General features: G+C 42.9%; 1 protein-coding gene across 3 annotated transcripts in view; it reads left to right on the top strand.

Moving 5' to 3' along the window:
• XPO6 (exportin 6) overlaps window positions 1-17,872 on the top strand; it is a 113,231-nt gene that overhangs the window by 29,869 nt on the left and 65,490 nt on the right. For all 3 annotated transcript variants that reach the window (XM_039491378.1, XM_039491377.1, XM_039491376.1), the window contains exons 2-4: window positions 514-604; window positions 7,704-7,816; window positions 11,511-11,708. In XM_039491378.1, the coding sequence (XP_039347312.1) occupies window positions 514-604; window positions 7,704-7,816; window positions 11,511-11,708 (402 nt within the window). The remainder of the gene's footprint in view (window positions 1-513; window positions 605-7,703; window positions 7,817-11,510; window positions 11,709-17,872) is intronic.

Genomic DNA, 17,872 nt, shown 5'->3' with positions numbered 1-17,872 from the left:
GGCCACCGGTTGAGCCAGGGCTGGGAATAAAGTTCAGGACTTCTAGCATCTAGTCTTTTGTTCAGTTTGCTATGCTATGATGCCTCTGAATTTCTGAAGTGTGTTAATATGAAGCTGGTGTTCATGTAAGAATTATTCCAATGGATGAACTAACATTTGTAACGAGAACAAGTGTCTGTAATTAGAGGGGAGGGGAACTTGCTTTATAAAGTGGTGCTCTCATTAACAAGTTTGACTGAACAAATGAGACTTTAAAATAACCTCTGAGGCTTTTTACTCATCCTGGGCATATTCTGTTAGTAGCTGTTGACTTCTTTCTACAGTTTGTGAACTTCATATTAAATTTCACTCTGTAACATGCTGCTCTTTTGTTTGGTTGCTGAGACTGTTCCTCCAGCATGCATTATATGGACCCCTTAGCACTTTGTCTTATAAGGAAATAAACTTTGCTTACAATTGAATGTAAACCAGAGGCACTTTCTGACCTACTTTTCCTTTAAATGTCATTGTCAGGCATCAGAAGAGGCCTCCCTGCGCGCTTTGGAGAGTCTAATGACAGAGTTTTTCCACAATTGCACGACAAATGAACGGAAACGTGAGATAGGTAAGTTCAGACAATCCCTTTTACTTCCCTGAACAACATTTTTTGGGTTAGATATGTGATCTCCAAGCAACAGCAGCAGAAAACTCCATAGTTCGGTTGTCTGCTGAAGGTGGAAATGGTGAGAAAGGAACTTGTTTCCCAGGCTGATGGAAACTTAGGTAGTTGTGAGGGCAGGTACCTACTTCTCTGCCTACAAACTGCTGCGCTCCATGAAGAGCCTGTGAAGGAGACTGCTGTGTGACAAGTGATGGAGCAAATGCATGAAGCTTTTTCTGTACTAAGAGGGGAATGAGACAGATGTAGGAGAGCAGATCCAAAAGAGGAGGCATACATTACCCACACTGACATATTTGGGATAGCTCCTTGGTAGTGCAAAATGGCAGGTGGAAATACACTTGTGTTCATACTGGTGGATCTGAGCAGATCCATGCTTATGAAGACCAGTAGAAATAACTTGCATAATATGCAACCAGCAGCAGGATGGATGAATCAAGCCTGCAATACACAAAAATGAGGGGGTTACACAGTCTTCTGGTTCCTTTCTACGAGGACAGGCTATGTATTTATAACCTCTGAGACTTCAGTAATATAGCCTGTATTCCCTCCAGGTTCACTATACTTGAAAAATATATTCTCAGCATGTATGCACACTGTCGTCATCTGAAATTTCACCGTCTGGCTAAAAAGGGTGATATTGACTCTTTCTTCCCCCGTACACTCAGTCACTGGAGAAAAGGCAACCGTTGGCATACTTTTGGGTTTGTTCGACTTGTAGAACACAAACCCATGCAGCTTTTCCCCAAGGCCAGACTTTTACAAAAAGAGTAATTGGATGTGATCATCCTAGAAACAGAATCTCTCTGAGCATTTGAGAGAAATTTGTAAAAGACGGGGGATTATAATGCTTCACAACAGAGGTATATGTAGATCTAAGAACAATTAGCAAAACAAAGAAAACTTTACTGCAGAATGTCAGTATTAGAGCAATACATGGACATTTTAGTTTTGTGGCAAGCTCGGCTGTGAATCTATCCTGTGCTAGCCTGCCACAGAATGACTGTCTGTGTAGGCCCTACTGACATGCATTAACAAACTCATCTAGTCTTTGAAATGCGATTAGGTGAAAACTCATTAATCTGTTAATGCTTGTCAGCCGTGTACACATGGGCAATCAGTCTGTGGCTGGCTAGTGCAAGATAAATTCACATCCCAGCTTGCTGCAAACTGTTCCTGTAGACAAACCCTTAAATTCTACCCAGTCTGTTTCACAGTGGACCAATATCCCAACTTTTGCCATTTGTTTTTCTTATTTGTTAGAGGCAAAGCTGGTAGCACTGGCTATCGTTAAGGTTATAGACTTTAAGGTCAGAAGGGACCATCTAGTCTGACCTCCTGCACAATGCAGGCCACAGAATCTTACTCATCCACTTCAATAACAAACCCCTAACCTATGTCTGAGTTATTGAAGTCCTCAAATTGTGGTTTGAAGACCTCAAGCTGCAGAGAATCATCCAGCAAGTGACCCGTGCCCCACGCTGCAGAGGAAGGCGAAAAACCTCCAGGACCTCTGCCAATCTGCCCTGGAGGAAAATTCCTTCCCGACCCCAAATATGGTGATAAGTTAAACCCTGAGCATGTGGGCAAGACTCACCATCCAGCACCCAGGAAAGAATTCTCTGTAGTAACTCACATCCCATCCCATCACAGACCACTGGGCATACTTACCTGCTGATAATCAAAGGTCAATTGCCAAATTAATTGCCAAAATTAGGCTATCCCATCATACCATCCCCTCCATAAACTTATCAAGTTTAGTCTTAAAGCCAGATAGGTCTTTTGCCCCCACTACTCCCCTTGGAAGACTGTTCCAGAACTTCACTCCTCTAATGGATAGAAACCTTCGTCTAATTTCAAGTCTAAACTTCCTAGTGTCCAGTTTATATCCATTTGTTGTGTCCACGTTGGTACTAAGCTTAAATAATTCTCTCCCTCCCTAATATTTATCCCTCTGATATATTTATAAAGAGCAATCATATCCCCCCTCAACCTTCTTTTGGTTAGGCTAAACAAGCCAAGCTCTTTGAGTCTCCTTCCATTCCTCGGATCATCCTAGTTCACCCGTCTCTGAACTGTTCCAGTATGAATTCATCCTTCTTAAACATGGGAGACCAGAACTGCACACAGTATTCCAGATGAGGTCTCACCAGTGCCTTGTATAATGGTACTAACACCTCCTTATCTTTGCTGGAAATACCTCGCCTGATGCATCCTAAAACTCCATTAGCTTTTTTAACGGCCATATCGCATTGGCAGCTCATAGTCATTCTGTGATCAACCAATACTCCGAGGTCCTTCTCCTCCTCCGTTACTTCCAGCTGATATGTCTCCAATTTATAACTAAAATTCTTGTTATTACTCCCTAAATGCATGACCTTGCACTTTTCACTATTAAATTTCATCCTATTACTATTACTCCAGTTTACAAGGTCATCCAGATCTTCCTGTAGGATATCCCGGTCCTTCTCTGTGTTAGCAATACCTCCCAGCTTTGTGTCATCTGCAGACTTTATTAGCACATTCCCACTTTTTGTGCCAAGGTCAGTAATAAAAAGATTAAATAAGATTGGTCCCAAAACTGATCCCTGAGGAATTCCACTAGTAACCTCCTTCCAGCCTGACAGTTCACCTTTCAGTACAACCTGTTGTAGTCTCCCCTTTAACCAGTTCCTTATCCACCTTTCAATTTTCATATTGATCCCCATCTTTTCCAATTTAACTAATAATTCCCCATGTGGAACCGTGTCAAATGCCTTACTGAAATCGAGGTAAATTAGATCCACTGCGTTTCCTTTGTCTAAAAAAATCTGTTACCTTCTCAAAGAAGGAGATCAGGTTGGTTTGGCACGATCTACCTTTTGTTAAAACCATGTTGTATTTTGTCCCAGTTACCATTGACCTCAATGTCCTTAACTACTTTCTCCTTCAAAATTTTTTCCAAGACCTTACATACTACAGATGTCAAACTAACAGGCCTATAGTTACTCGGATCACCTTTTTTCCCTTTCTTAAAAATAGGAACTATGTTAGCAATTCTCCAGTCATACGGTACAACCCCTGAGTTTACTGATTCATTAAAAATTCTTGCTAATGGGCTTGCAATTTCATGTGCCAGTTCCTTTAATATTCTTGGATGAAGATTATCTGGGCCCTCCGATTTTGTCCCATTAAGATGTTTGAGTTTGGCTTCTAGCTCAGATGTGGTAATATCTACCTCCATATCCTCATTCCCATTTGTCATCCTACCATTATCCCAAAGCTCCTCATTAGCCTCATTAAAGACTGAGGCAAAGTATTTGTTTAGATATTGGGCCATGCCTAGATTATCCTTAACCTCCATTCCATCCTTAGTGTTTAGCGCAGGAGGCTCACCCTTGGCCCCTCCCTTGCTATCCCGCAGCCTCAGCTCGCTCGCTCCGCCGCTGGCGCAATGCTCTGGGCGGCGGGGCTGCGAGCTCCTGGGGCAGCAAGCTGCGGAGCCCAGCCTGACCCAGTCTCTGTGCTGCACGGTGGCGGCGGCTGCGTGGCTGTAGCGCCGCCAGCCAGCGGTGCTCCAGGCAGTGTGGTAAGGGGACAGGGGGGGTTGGATAGAGAGCAGAGGAGTTCGGGGGGGTGGTCAGAGGGCGGGGGGGTGTGGATAGGGCAGAGGTGGGCAAATTACGGACCGCGAGCCACATCTGGCCTGCGGGGCCATCCTGCCCAGCCCCTGAGCTCCCAGCTGTCCTCGGCCCCTCCCCAGCTGTCCTTCCTCCCCCGCAGCCTCAGCTTGCTGTGCTGGCAGCGCGGCATCCTGGCTGGCTCCGGGGCTGGGCGGTGCAGTGCAGGGGCAGATTTACAAGTGAACACAGGGTGCCCTGGCAAAGGCCCCCAACAACAGGGGGACCCAGGGCCGGGCACTCGGGCAACTCAACACTGGCTGCACTGAAATCATATGCAGGCGGGCGGTGCAGATGGCGGGAGCGCAGGGAACGCAGGCGGAGGACTCAGGGGGAGCACTGGGAGGCCACGCAGCTGGCCAGAGAGAAGGCCCTTTGAAGGGGAAACCGCCGCTTCTCTCTGGCTGTGTGGCTGCCCCTGCTCCTGTTGAGTCCTCCACCCATGTTTGCGGGGCCACATTCCGAAAGGGGCTGGTGTGGGGGGAGATGGATAAGGGGTAGGGTCCTGGAAGGGGGTGGTCAGGGGCCGGGGGTCCTGGAAGGGGTGGGGGGTGGATGGAGGGGGTCGGTTGGGGACAAGGAGCAGAGGGGTTGGATGGGTTTGGAGGTTCTTAGGGGGGCAGTCAGGGGGCAGGAAGAGGGAGGGGGTGGATAAGGGGTGGGGGGCAGGCTATTTGGGAGGGGGCACAGTCTTCCCTACCTGGCCCTCCATACTGTTTTGCAACCCCAATGTGGCCCTTGGGCCAAAAAGTTTGCCCACCCCTGGTTTAGCGGTCCCACTTCTTCTTTCTTTGTTTTCTTCTTATTTATATGGCTATAGAACCTTTTACTGTTGGTTTTAATTCCCTTTGCAAGGTCCAATTCTACATGGCTTTTGGCCTTTCTCACTTTATCCCTACATGATCCAACCTCAATAAGGTAGCTTTCCTTGCTAATCCTTCCCATCTTCCACTCCTTGTAGGCTTTCTGCTTTTTCTTAATCACCTCTCTGAGATGCTTGCTCATCCAGCTTGGTCTACAACTCCTGCCTATGATTTTTTTCCTCTTTCTTGGGATGCAGGCTTCTGATAGTTTCTGAAACTTTGACTTGAAGTAATTCCAGGCCTCCTCCGCCTTTAGATCCACAAGTTCTTCAGTCCAATCCACTTCCCTAACTGATTTCCTTAATTCTTTAAAGTTAACCCTTTTGAAATAAAAAACCCTAGTCCCAGATCTATTTTTATTTATCTTTCCATCTAGTTTGAACTGAATTAATTCATGGTCACTCAAACCAAGGTTGTCCCCTACAACCATTCCTTCTATGAGGTCCTGACTACTCTCCAGAACCAAATCTAAAATGGCATCCCCTCTTGTTGGTTCTTCAACTACTTGGTGAAGAAATCCATCAGCTATCACATCCAGAAAAATCTGAGCCCTATTATTATTACTAGCACTTTTCCCAGATATAGACTGGAGGATGTTAAAGTCTCCCATGATCACACAATCCCCATTAGTGTTTACTTCATTAAAAACATTAAAGAGGTCTCTATCCATATCCAAATCAGATCCCGGCGGTCTGTAGCACACCCCAAGCACTATCTCAGGGGAGGCTCTGGTAGCTTTCTTTCCCAATGTGACTTTTGCCCAGACAGACTGTGTCTTATCCATTCCATCACTTCTTATTTCTTTATAATTAACCTCATCATTGATATACAATGCTACTCCACCACCTTTGCCTTTATTTCTGTCTTTTCTAAACAGCACATAGCCTTCAATACCTGTACTCCAGTTATGTCTACTATTCCACCATGTTTCTGTTATCCCTATAATATCCGGTTTGACTTCCTGCACCAGTAGCTGTAATTCCTCCATTTTGTTACCTAGGCTCCTCGCATTAGTGTACAGACATCTTAATTTTTGCCATTTGGCTTCACTGACGTTCTTTACCCGGTTAGGCACAGACATTCTACCACCACTATCACCTATTAGACTGGTATCTACACTACTCTTCCTCCCCATGTCCATTCTTCCGCCCACAGTTGTAACTTTTCTTACTTTGTTTTCTTCCCTCTCAATGTTGAATTCTGGCGTGGAGATTACCTGGACATCTCCCAACCATCTCCCCCAAATTCCTAGTTTAAAGCTCTCTTAATCAGTTGTGCCAGCCTCCATCCTAGAAGTCTATTTCCCATGCTAGAAGTCTATTTTCCCCCATCCTAGAAGTCTAGGTTGCCTGACACTTCCCATTATAAGGTGCAGTTTTCAGTTGCTCAGAACTTTGCCAAACTTTAGCTATTCGGGTTGAAATTTTGCAAACTAGGTGTCTGCCTCAGATTTTCTTCTTTGAAAATTTGAGCCAAAAACAGTTCAGTATTTGAAAACAATTAGGGAAAATACATTGTCTTGGGCATGTTTTTTTTAAGAAAGTTTGATGGAGGTTTTAGCTTGGCAGCTAAATTCAGAAGATTCCTTCTGCATTGATTGATCAACCCTGGGGCTGAGGAGAACTTTTCCTGCAATTGCTGCTCCTGGGTACAGTGAGCTGCGATAGCACTGGGCACTGGAGTTGAGAGCAGGGAAACACTCTCCTGTGGTCTTAGTGCTCCTCTACCGCTCTCTGTCCCTTCTCCTGACTCCCAGGCTGCATAGCAAAGGAGAAAGCTGTCTGACTACAATGCAGAGAGGACAAGAGACAAGGAGTCTGAGGTGGAGAAAAGACTGGGAAGAGGGCTTGGGAATATACTGGAACTGGCTGGGCAAGGAAAGGAGACTGGAACAAGGAGTTGGTGGTAGTGGTGCTGGGGGCAGGAAGATTTGGACAAGAAGCTAGAAGTGATGGAAAGGAACAGGCTTGAGAACACAGGTAGAAAAATCTGTGCCTTCCAGAGCACATTCTTCTACAGAACCCACAACTGAAACCAAGATTCCTGAATCCAAGTGTTGCTGACAGCAAAGGAATTATCTGTAAAAACCCCTGGCAAAGTAGATAATCTCGCTCTAGTGGTTGGTCCACATAGAGTATGACAAGCTACTGCTGTTACCTCATCCTACTGCTATCAGTGTCTGTTACCTTAGGTGACAGAGATCTGCTCTGTGGATCTAAAGGTTCCATTAGTATCAAGCTAATCTAACCCAAGTCTGTTGTTACATTTTGCTTTTGGGAATGTTAAAATCATACACAACAAATTCTGATACCGTGCACCTAGTCATTTTGGTTGCATTGACGGTTATAGGTAGGTTTTGTGGCTGCTTTTGAAGTAGCTCAGGTTGTCAGCTGATAAATCAGATTGAAAAATATCTGAAGTTCCATTCAGATTTATGGTGCTATGGAAACAAATATTGTCTTGGGTACGAAGACAGCTTATGAATATTAATGCACGTGTTTTGTTGATACTTGATTTTCCCAGAGGAGCTTCTGAATAACTTTGCCCAGCAGATAGGCGCCTGGAGATTCTGCCTCTATTTCCTGTCAAGCACAAGGAACGACTACGTAATGATGTACAGTTTGACAGTGTTTGAGGTGAGACATAAGAAAAAAGGATAAACTTACCCAGAACACCATTATTGCCTGATTAGTGGATTATTCTGTATTAACTCTTCTTTGGTGTGATTTGTGTTTGGAATAGTTTGTATTAAGTGCAGTTTGAGAGGGAATAAAATGGAATATGAATCCTTGCATGCAGATTGAGAAAATCGCTTATTGCTGACTTCAGATAGGAATTGTCTAGAATTTAGGACGCTGTCTTAGATTTTGATATAATTCACAGAATTATGGATGGATCCATCACAGAATAGATCCTTCATATCCTTTACAGATCAGAAATGGTAACTCAGTTATGTATAGCTAGATGCCACACACTAGCATAAAGGATACGACAAAATTCCTTATTGTATGGAATCTAAAAGATCTGGTTGAAAGCTCATTCTGCTTTGCCTATGAATGTAATATCACTCTGCTGGAAGACCGCATGCCACTTGTTACCTAGCTATGAAAGAGAACTAAGTAAAAGTTTAAAAACCCAAAGACTGGCGTGTGTAAAAATGTGATGTTAACTGTTCACAGGCTACAATCAACTGATGTATCAGTAAACATGTGAAGTGTCTTGTTCTACCATATTATTCTGCATCATTATTTTTAGATCCTCTCTAAAATAGTGGTGCAAAGGATCTATTTATTGCATTGCAATGCCATAGTCAATGACATGCTTTACATTAATTCACTTAAAGCACTTTTGTCTTGCTCATCTGTGTCACATTCTTAGCTGTGTTGATCATTCATGCTCTGAGCCTGATCCCAGGAAATGCAACAGGGGATGGTTGACACAGCTCAGAGTAACAAAAACTGCTCATCAGTAGGCAAAGGAATAGTACCCCACTGGCTTCTACTGACATTATTGTAGACAAACCACTTAGGGCAACCATACCATAAGACTTTACTATGATTAAAAAGAAACTCCCTTACAACTCTTGCTGGTGGTGTATGTATTTTACTAAGTTTTTGGCAGGGGAAAAAAAAAGTGCTAAGAAAATGAAGCACACTAGGGGTGCATTCAAAGTTCCCCTCAAAACAGCTACCCAGATAAATAAGCAAGCTATTCTGGTGATGTCAAACGTGTAGCCATTCCAGATGTTTCCAAAAGGTATAAGGACACAGATAAGATATACTAAAGACATCAGACAAAAAAGAATTGAGCAGTGGGGCTGAAAGCTGCACACTAACTTGCAACTGTTACTTATGGGACAAACCTTTGCTCCATGGCAATTGTGAACCTTGCGGTGGAGGAGGAAATCTGGAGCTAAGAGACATGTACAAAAGTTATAGGCCATCCGGATAAAGCAGACTGGGCCATGCCCAGAAACTGGGCTTAGTGCTGACTTGCTGACCAACCACCGTCAGTGGGTGATCTATCTTAGGTACTTATACACCTTTCATTACCATAGTATAGTGACAGAGTCCTGTGGCACCTTTATAGACTAACAGACGTAGTGGAGCATAAACTTTCGTGGGTGAATACCCACTTCATCATAGTATAGTGAGCACTTCACAATATTTAATGTATTTATCCTCACAATTCCACGTGGTAAAACTGGGCATTGAACCAGAGTCTCCCATGTCCCAGTCCAGCACCCTAACCAAACTAAGACAGAAATAATAGGGGACTACACTGTTGTCTAAAGAGGAATTTTATGGAGCTACATATTCCAGCAATTTCAATTATTTTCATGGGTTTGGCAACCTAGCTTAATTCCTGCCCCTTTCTGCCTCACTGAAAAATGTAGCTCTGAAAAATAATTGTCCAGAGCCTAATAGAACAAAGAAATCACTGTCCAGTGCATAAACTCTAAGGAAATAAACTCCAGCTTAGAGATTCAAATCTCTTTATTTAGAACCTGGAATTTCTAAAATTAATTCCAGCTATCTTAGTACTGTTTGATCGGTTATATGGGAACAGTGAATTTATCAGCAAAAGCAGGACAGTAAACCTAAAACTTATTCCAGGAGGTTTATGGGGGCTGATATTTTCTGGAAGAAGTGGAAAAATAACAGCAGAGTTTTAATGAAACTCCTTCATCCTCTCCGCCTGTGCCCACTTTTCTCTCCTCTCAAATGGAAGCTGCTAGTTGATCTTCTGGGAAAGGGGAACTTGCTACCACAGACATTAGGCAACTAGAGGAAGCTACCACTTTAAAAATCTCATTTACATGGGAGAAATTTCATGTATACACAGTACCCTTCCGGAATTACTCTTAATACGGACTTTTTGTGAGGGTCCTCTGTGTTGTGGGTTTTGTCAGTGCCCTGTATTCTTCCTATAAGCAGTTCCTTTGTCACTGTTAACCTGTAGCTCTGGACGTTGGCTCCAAACCATAAAATTTTGACCTCTTTTGGGAGACTTCATGGTGGCTTCAAGTCTAAATTGCACCAAAGCCTGAATACTATGAATTGGCTTTGTCATGTCACGAGTAAAGCTATTTGTCTTTAATTTCTGCCTGCCATGTGCTTGAAACTGGGTAGAGCATTGCCTCAGAAGTAGGCTTCCTGAATCTATTATCCTCAAACATCTACTTAACAGGCTTAGCTACTAATAGCCACTAATGTTCTAGAGCTTCTAAATGGGGCTTCAGCATTGCAGGAAAAAAACTTAATAACTCTGCCTTCTTATGGATTTTTGCCACTAAGTGAGTTAAAACTCCTTTACTAAACTTAGCACTCTTCCATTATAGGCCTATTAACTTGGACTTTCTGGATTTAAAAACTTCAGGAGGTCCACATTTCATCCAAAGCAGAACTTGCTTCTCATTCTGCCTTGAAGGAGTTATGATGATTCTCTATTTACTGCAACGTTTCCCTTCTTAAAAGAGGAAACCTAGCTGTCCTAGGGTTAAGAGGGCACCGAGACTTTATATGCAAAAATCAGGCCTGCTCCAGCCTGAATTGTTTATACTGAGACTCGCCAACCAGTGACTGTTTTACAGATCCATAAAAACACTGATTCATTCAAGCCATGCTAGTAGAAAAAATGATACTAGGATAATGGAAATTGCCTATATTTCTCAAGATAGAAAATTGTTAGTGTATTGTGATGTGAAGCAGCATATGAAAAGGGAAGAACTCCATAAATTTGACATTTGGTCTTTGAGCCTCTCTTAAAATAATCAACTTGTCTACCTTTAGAGTTCCCTGTATTCTATTTAACACATAATGCTGCTTACATTCAAAGCACTTTACAAACATTAAGCAGTACATCCTCCAGTTCTGTGAGGGACCTATCCCCACTAACTCCTACCTCAGTTTCTTTATCTCTAGATGTACCCAGGGCCACACAGAATCACTGTCAAGGCCCAGATTAAGTTCTTGTGCTCTAGATTCTAATTAATTTGACCACTCTATCACATCTGTCCCAACACTTACCTAATAGTTATCTGGTTTGGGCAGTAAATTAAAGTAGCAATACTTGCGACTGCTTCAGTTTACTGATTAAGAGTAGTTTTTCACCCATGCACTAGCTGAGGATAACAAACTTGTTGTAAAACTCTGCAAATGAAATGTATTGAAATGCTAAATTTTTCCCAAAGCTACTTGCCTGATAACACATCTGCTCCTCCATCTGGTTCTCCAGACATAGTGTCTAGCCACTGATTGTAATGTTGCACTAAAACCAGTTCTTTGTGCCTTTTAAGATCTGCTAAATCAGTGTGTGCCTCTCTTTCAGAACTTGATCAATAAGATGTGGCTCGGGGTCCCATCTCAAGATAAAATGGAGATCCGCAGCTGCCTGCCCAAACTCCTACTAGCTCACCATAAAACGCTGCCTTATTTTATCAGGAACAAGCTCTGCAAAGTCATTGTGGACATTGGCCGACAAGACTGGCCTATGTTCTACCATGACTTCTTCACAAACATCTTACAGGTAAGGATGTCTTTGGGAAACTGTGATGAAGTCAGGAAATCTTCGGTGCCACTTCATGGAACACTTTTGTCTAAATTAGAGGCTACCTTTAATGGGAAGATGGGGTGGTTGAGTAAAACCTTTAAGTATCTTATGAATTTATTCATCATTTTTATTTTGGAGAAAGCTGAAGAGGAAGTAAAATTGCTTTTCAGTCCCACCTCCCTTACTTTGACAAATAGTCAGCCATTAGTCTCATGCATAAATTCCTAGATTCCAAGACCAGAAGGGACCATTGTGACCATCTAGTCTGACATCCTGTATGACACAGACCATAGAACTTCCCCAAAGTAATTCTTTTTTTAAAAACATCCAATCCTGATTTTAAAAATTGTCAGTGATGGAGAATCCACCGCGACCTTTGGTAATTGTTCCAATGGTTAACTATGCTCACTGTTAAAAATGTATGCCTTATGTCTAGTCTGAATTTGTCTAGCTTCAACTTCCACCCATTGGATCATGTTAGACCTTTGTCTTCTAGATTAAAGGGCCTATTATTAAACATTTGTTTCCCATGTAGGTACTTATAGACTGTGATTGTTACCCCTTAACCTTCTATTTGTTTAGACTCAAGGAGCTCATTGAGCTTACCTATCACTAGAAAGCATGTTTTCTAATCCTTTGATCATTCCCATGGCTCTTCTCTTAACCCTCTCCAATTTATCAGCATCCTTTTTGACTTGTGGACAGCAGAACTGGACATAATTCCAGCAGCAATCTCACACATGCTAAATATAGAGGTGAAATAACCTCTCTACACCTACTTGAGATTCCCCTGTTTATGCATCCCAGGATCACATTAGCGCTGTCAGCCACTGCATCACACTGGGATCTCATGTTCCACATAAAACTACAAAAAACTGGAATATGATGTAATTCAGTGCATCCCTTGTGACTTTTGGCAACAACTCTTGTTGCCACATTGATTGGAAAATAGGGAGAGGGATTTGGTAGCCTAGAGTGGCTGATTCTGAGTTACACTAAGGTCCCTTTACATCCACTTTTAGGCCCCTTTCCATTGCCAGAATGTTGTCAAGGAGCCTTGTTGTAAATATGAAATTAAGGCCTATATAAGAACATAAGAATGGCCATACTGTGTCAGACCAATGATTCATCTAGCCCAGTATCCTGTCTTCTGACCGTGGTCAATGTCATGTGTTTCAGAGGGAATGAACAGAACAGGTAATCATAAAGTGATCCATCCCCTATCGCCCATTCCCAGCTTCTGGCAAACAGAGGGTAGGGATACTTCAGAGCATGGTTTTGCATCCCTGCCCATCCTGGCTAATCATAGAATTCAAGATCAGAAGGGACCATTATGATCATCTAGTCTGACCTCCTGCAAGATGCAGGCCACATAAGCCGATCCACCCACTCCTTAGCAAGCGACCCCTGCCCCATGCTTATGAGGAAGGCGAAAAACCTCCAGGGCCATTGCCAATCTTCCCTGGAGGAAAATTCCTTCCCGACCCCAAATATGGCGGTCAGCTGAACCCCGAGCATGCGGGCAAGACTCTCCAGCCAAACCCTCTGGAAAAGGTTATATCATACCATTGACCCATTGTACTGTTTACCAGTGTGGCACTTAATTGACCTATTGACTAAGCCCGTTATCCTATCATACCATCCCCTCCATAAACTTATCTAGCTTAATCTTAAAGTCATGGAGGTCCTTCGCCCCCACTGTTTCCCTCGGTAGGCTGTTCCAGTATTGCACTCCCCTGATGGTTAGAAACCTTCGTCTAATTTCAAGCCTGAATTTCCTGACTGACAGTTTATATCCGTTTGTCCTCGTGTCCACATTAGCACTGAGCTGAAATAATTCTTCTCCTTCCTGGTATTTATCCTCTGATATATTTAAAGAGTGTAATCATATCTCCTCTTATCCTTCTTTTGGTTAAGGAAAACAAACCGAGCTCCTCAAGTCTCCTTTCATACGAAAGGCCTTCCATTCCTCGGATCATTCTAGTGGCCCTTCTTTGTACCCGTTCTAGTTTGAATTCATCCTTCTTAAACATGGGAGACCAAAACTGCACACAATACTCCAAATGAGGTCTCACCAACGCCTTATATAACGGGACTAGCACCTCCTTATCCCTACTAGAAATACCTCGCCTAATGCAACCCAAGACCGCATTAGCTTTTTAACGGCCACATCACATTGCCTACTCATAGTCATCCTGCGATCAACCAGGACTCCTAGGTCCTTCTCCTCCTCCGTTACTTCCAACTGGTGCGTCCCCAGCTTATAACTAAAGTTCTTGTTAGACATCCCTAAATGCATAACCTTACACTTCTCACTATTGAATTTCATCCTGTTACTAATACTCCAGTTTACAAGGTCATCTAAATCTCCCTGGAGAATATCCCGATCCTCTTCCGAATTGGCAATACCCCCCAACTTGGTGTCATCCGCAAACTTTATCAGCCCACTCCTACTCTTGGTTCCCAGGTCAGCAATAAATAGATTGAATAAAATCGGACCCAAAACCGAGCCTTGAGGAACTCCACTGGTAACCCCCCTCCAACCGGACAGTTCCCCCTTCAATACTACCCTCTGCAGTCTCCCCTTTAACCAGCTCCTTATCCACCTCTGGATTTTCATTTCGATCCCCATCTTTTCCAATTTAACCAGTAATTCTTCATGCGGTACCATATCAAACGCCTTACTGAAATCCAGATATATTAGATCCACCGCATTTCCCTTGTCTAAAAAATCTGTTACTTTCTCAAAGAAGGAGATCAAGTTGGTTTGGCACGATCTACCTTTCGTAAATCCATGCTGTAATCTATCCCAGTTGCCATCGGCCTCATGCTCCGGAACCACTCTCTCTTTTAAGATTTTTTCCATGACTTTGCATACTACAGATGTTAGACTAACAGGCCTATAATTCCCCGGGTCACTTTTTTTCCCCTTCTTGAATATAGGAACTACATTAGCTAATCTCCAGTCAGTCGGTACAATCCCCGAATTTAGGGATTTATTAAAGATTATCGCTAACGGGCTAGCAATATCCCTCGCCAATTCCCTTAATATTCTAGGATGAAGATTATCCGGGCCCCCCGATTTACTTCCGTTAAGCTGTTCAACTAATAGCAGTGCCTGTACTCCATAAGCTTCAGTTAGTGAAGGAGCCTTAAGAATTGTCTTCTGTTTGTTTCAGAACCTTTAAATGCACCAAAGATGATTAAATCTAGATTAATGCTGTAGGTATTCTGAAAATGTTGAGCAACTATTGTAAATTAACTGTTAAACATAGTTTTTGAACATTTACTTTGGGTAAGGCTAATAGTACTGAGAGGATAGTGAGAATTTTTATCAATGCTCTAGAGATTTCTAAATATTTTTTTTTGACCGTGTTTGAAACTTGCTTGCATTTTGCAGGGGTTTTCATAAACAAACTTGTTCACAGGGGGGAGGGATAGCTCAGTGGTTTGAGCATTGGCCTGCTAAACTCAGGGTTGTGAGTTCAATCCTTGAGGAGGCCACTTAGGGATCTGGGGCAAAAATTGGTCCTGCTAGTGAAGGCAGGGGGCTGGACTAGATGACCTTTTAAGGTCCCTTCCAGTTCTAGGAGATTGGTATATCTCCAATTATTACCTATTACAAAGCAAATTTTACAACCGTAGCTCAGATTAGTTAAAAATGAAATCTAAGCTGATTTTGAGGAAGCAGTAGTTTTATAAAGGCTTGTTCATCCATTCAGCAAACAGGGACTATGTGAATTAAGTGATGATCACAGCTGAAATACAGAATAGTTGGAGCCAGCAATGCACAGGCTGAAATTTGTGAGCAGTTTTGTGTATTTGCAAATACCAAACAAATACATAAGTTTGGATGCTTCACAAATATGAAAGGTCTGAATTCAGCTGTTACAAATTGTTCACCTAGTAACTAAAGAAAAGCTTAAATCATTCAATTTCTACAAGGATCTCCAACCTCTTTATCACTGAATTATAGTTGGCCCTCCAAAACTAATAGAGTAGGTTGCTAGTAGATACACTTATCACTGTAGAATCTAAGCACCTGCCGTAATAGACAGAGTTGCTGGTTTGAATGTGGCTGGTGTGTTAAGACTTTGTCAGCCCATGTGGGAAGGCGTGGATAATTGTAAGAATGTCATAGTGTAGATTATACCAACACTACTTTAGTCACAATTCACCAATTTTCAAGCATCTTTGTAGTCAGTTTCACTGGCATGTATTGTCTAAATGTATTAAATAACTTTGGGGGTCATTTTTGTTTTTAAATTAACCCTTGTCATATTTAGGAAAAATACAAACCTAAGTATAAACATGTACTCTTTCAGTGATTATAATGGAGGCTTGATAAAATACTTGGTCAATAAGTAACAATACTGTAATGGGATTAGTTAAAGTGTTGTGTACACACAAACTTGTACTGTCTTAAGTAAACCAGTGCAAAGCCTCTGTGTGGACACGCTTAGGCTTAGGGTGTATCTACACTGCCCATGTTATAGTGCAGCCGCAGCAGCGCTGTGACGTGGGCAGCGAAGTCATGCTTTATTGCTGGGGGAGAGCTCCCGGTGATGATAAAAAAAATAACCACCCCGAATGAGGGGTGGTAGCTTTATTGCCGAGAGCACGGCTCCCAGTGATAAAGCACTGTCTATACTGGCGCTTTTCAGCAGTAAAACTTTTGTTGCTCGAGGTGTTTTTTTACACCCCTGAATGACTAAAATTTTAGCGCTGAAAGTGGCAGTATAGACACAGCCTTAGTCTACACTCTGAACTTATGTTTGTATAACTACGTCGCTCAAAGGTGTGGAAAATCCACACCCCAAGCGACATAGTTGTACTGGCATAAGTTCCTAGTGTAGACACTGTGGTGTTGATGGGAAGGCTTCTCCTGTTGACATAGCTTCCACCTCTTGGGAAGGCGGAGTACCTGTGGCGACAGGAGAAGCAGCACTGTAAGCGTAGACAATCCCTTATTTTGATTGAAGAGTAGTTTATTTGGATTATTTTAAAACTTGTTAATTGATTTAAGATAAACCAAAATGAGCCTAATTTAAACTGAAGTGTCCACACAGTCCTTTCCACTGATGTGACTAAACTAATTTAAAGTCACATTTTTAGTCAGACTGCTCTTCATATAGACAAATCCCAATCCAGTTCTTTAAATCAATTAGCACCTCACCCCTAAAAGTCAAGACCTCACTGTCACTGAGTCCCTGGGCGATGCTCTGGAACTGCTCCCCATAAAGCCAGTCAGGACTTTGGGGAGCCTCCTCTCCCTTGGAGCAGACTTTTTCAGTGCAAGAAGCTCACACGTCTTCACCTCCTGGGTCTCTCCTTGGAGCATTCAGCATCCTCTGCCTCTCTGTGTGCTTCCCACAGCGAGCCCACCCCAGCGGCGTCCTGGGGAAGCCACAGGATCCTGCACCCCCACTTTGCAGGCAGACATGTCTCTCAGCCAGCCAGTAAAACAGAGGTTTATTAGATGACAGGCACACGGTCTAAATCAGAGCTTTTAGATACAGCGAACGGGACCCCTCAGCCGGGTTCATTCTGGGGGGCAGTGAGCCAGACCCTCACGTCTGCACTTCACTCCTGGTCCCCAGCCAGCTCCAGACTCAAAACCCCTCCAGCCCCTCCTCCTCTGCTCAATTCCTTTCCCTGGCCAGGAGGTCACCTGACCTCTGTCTTAAACACCTTCAGTTGGCACCTTTGCAGAGAAGGAGTCCAGGCCATCAGTTGCTAGGAGACCATGTCGGGCATTTATGTACATTGGCCTTTTGCTCTGCAGCAATCACACACCCTTATTCCACCACCTAGATACTTAAGAACTGCATAGGGGACACTGAGGCACCAACACAGTATTCAGAGAAAACATTAAGAACATTCCCAGTTCATCACACTCACATTACCACAAATGTACTTTACATTACTTGTCATATTTAGAAATACCAACTCTTCATATGAGGTTTCAGTTACTGATGGAAGTAATCTGTTTGCACAATGGCCTTTGTGGTGGTGAAAATACAGTTTATATCCTTTCCAGAAACTGACTTGCCAGATCTTGAATAAACAGCATTAGACAGCTGTCCACAATTAGAGCTTTGATTTTTGTGACTTATGAACAGCCTTTACTCATTTTTCAA

Source organism: Mauremys reevesii, linkage group 10 (genome assembly GCF_016161935.1).
Source record: "Mauremys reevesii isolate NIE-2019 linkage group 10, ASM1616193v1, whole genome shotgun sequence".
NCBI lineage: Eukaryota > Metazoa > Chordata > Testudines > Geoemydidae > Mauremys > Mauremys reevesii.
This window is presented reverse-complemented; position numbering and strand designations above follow the sequence as displayed.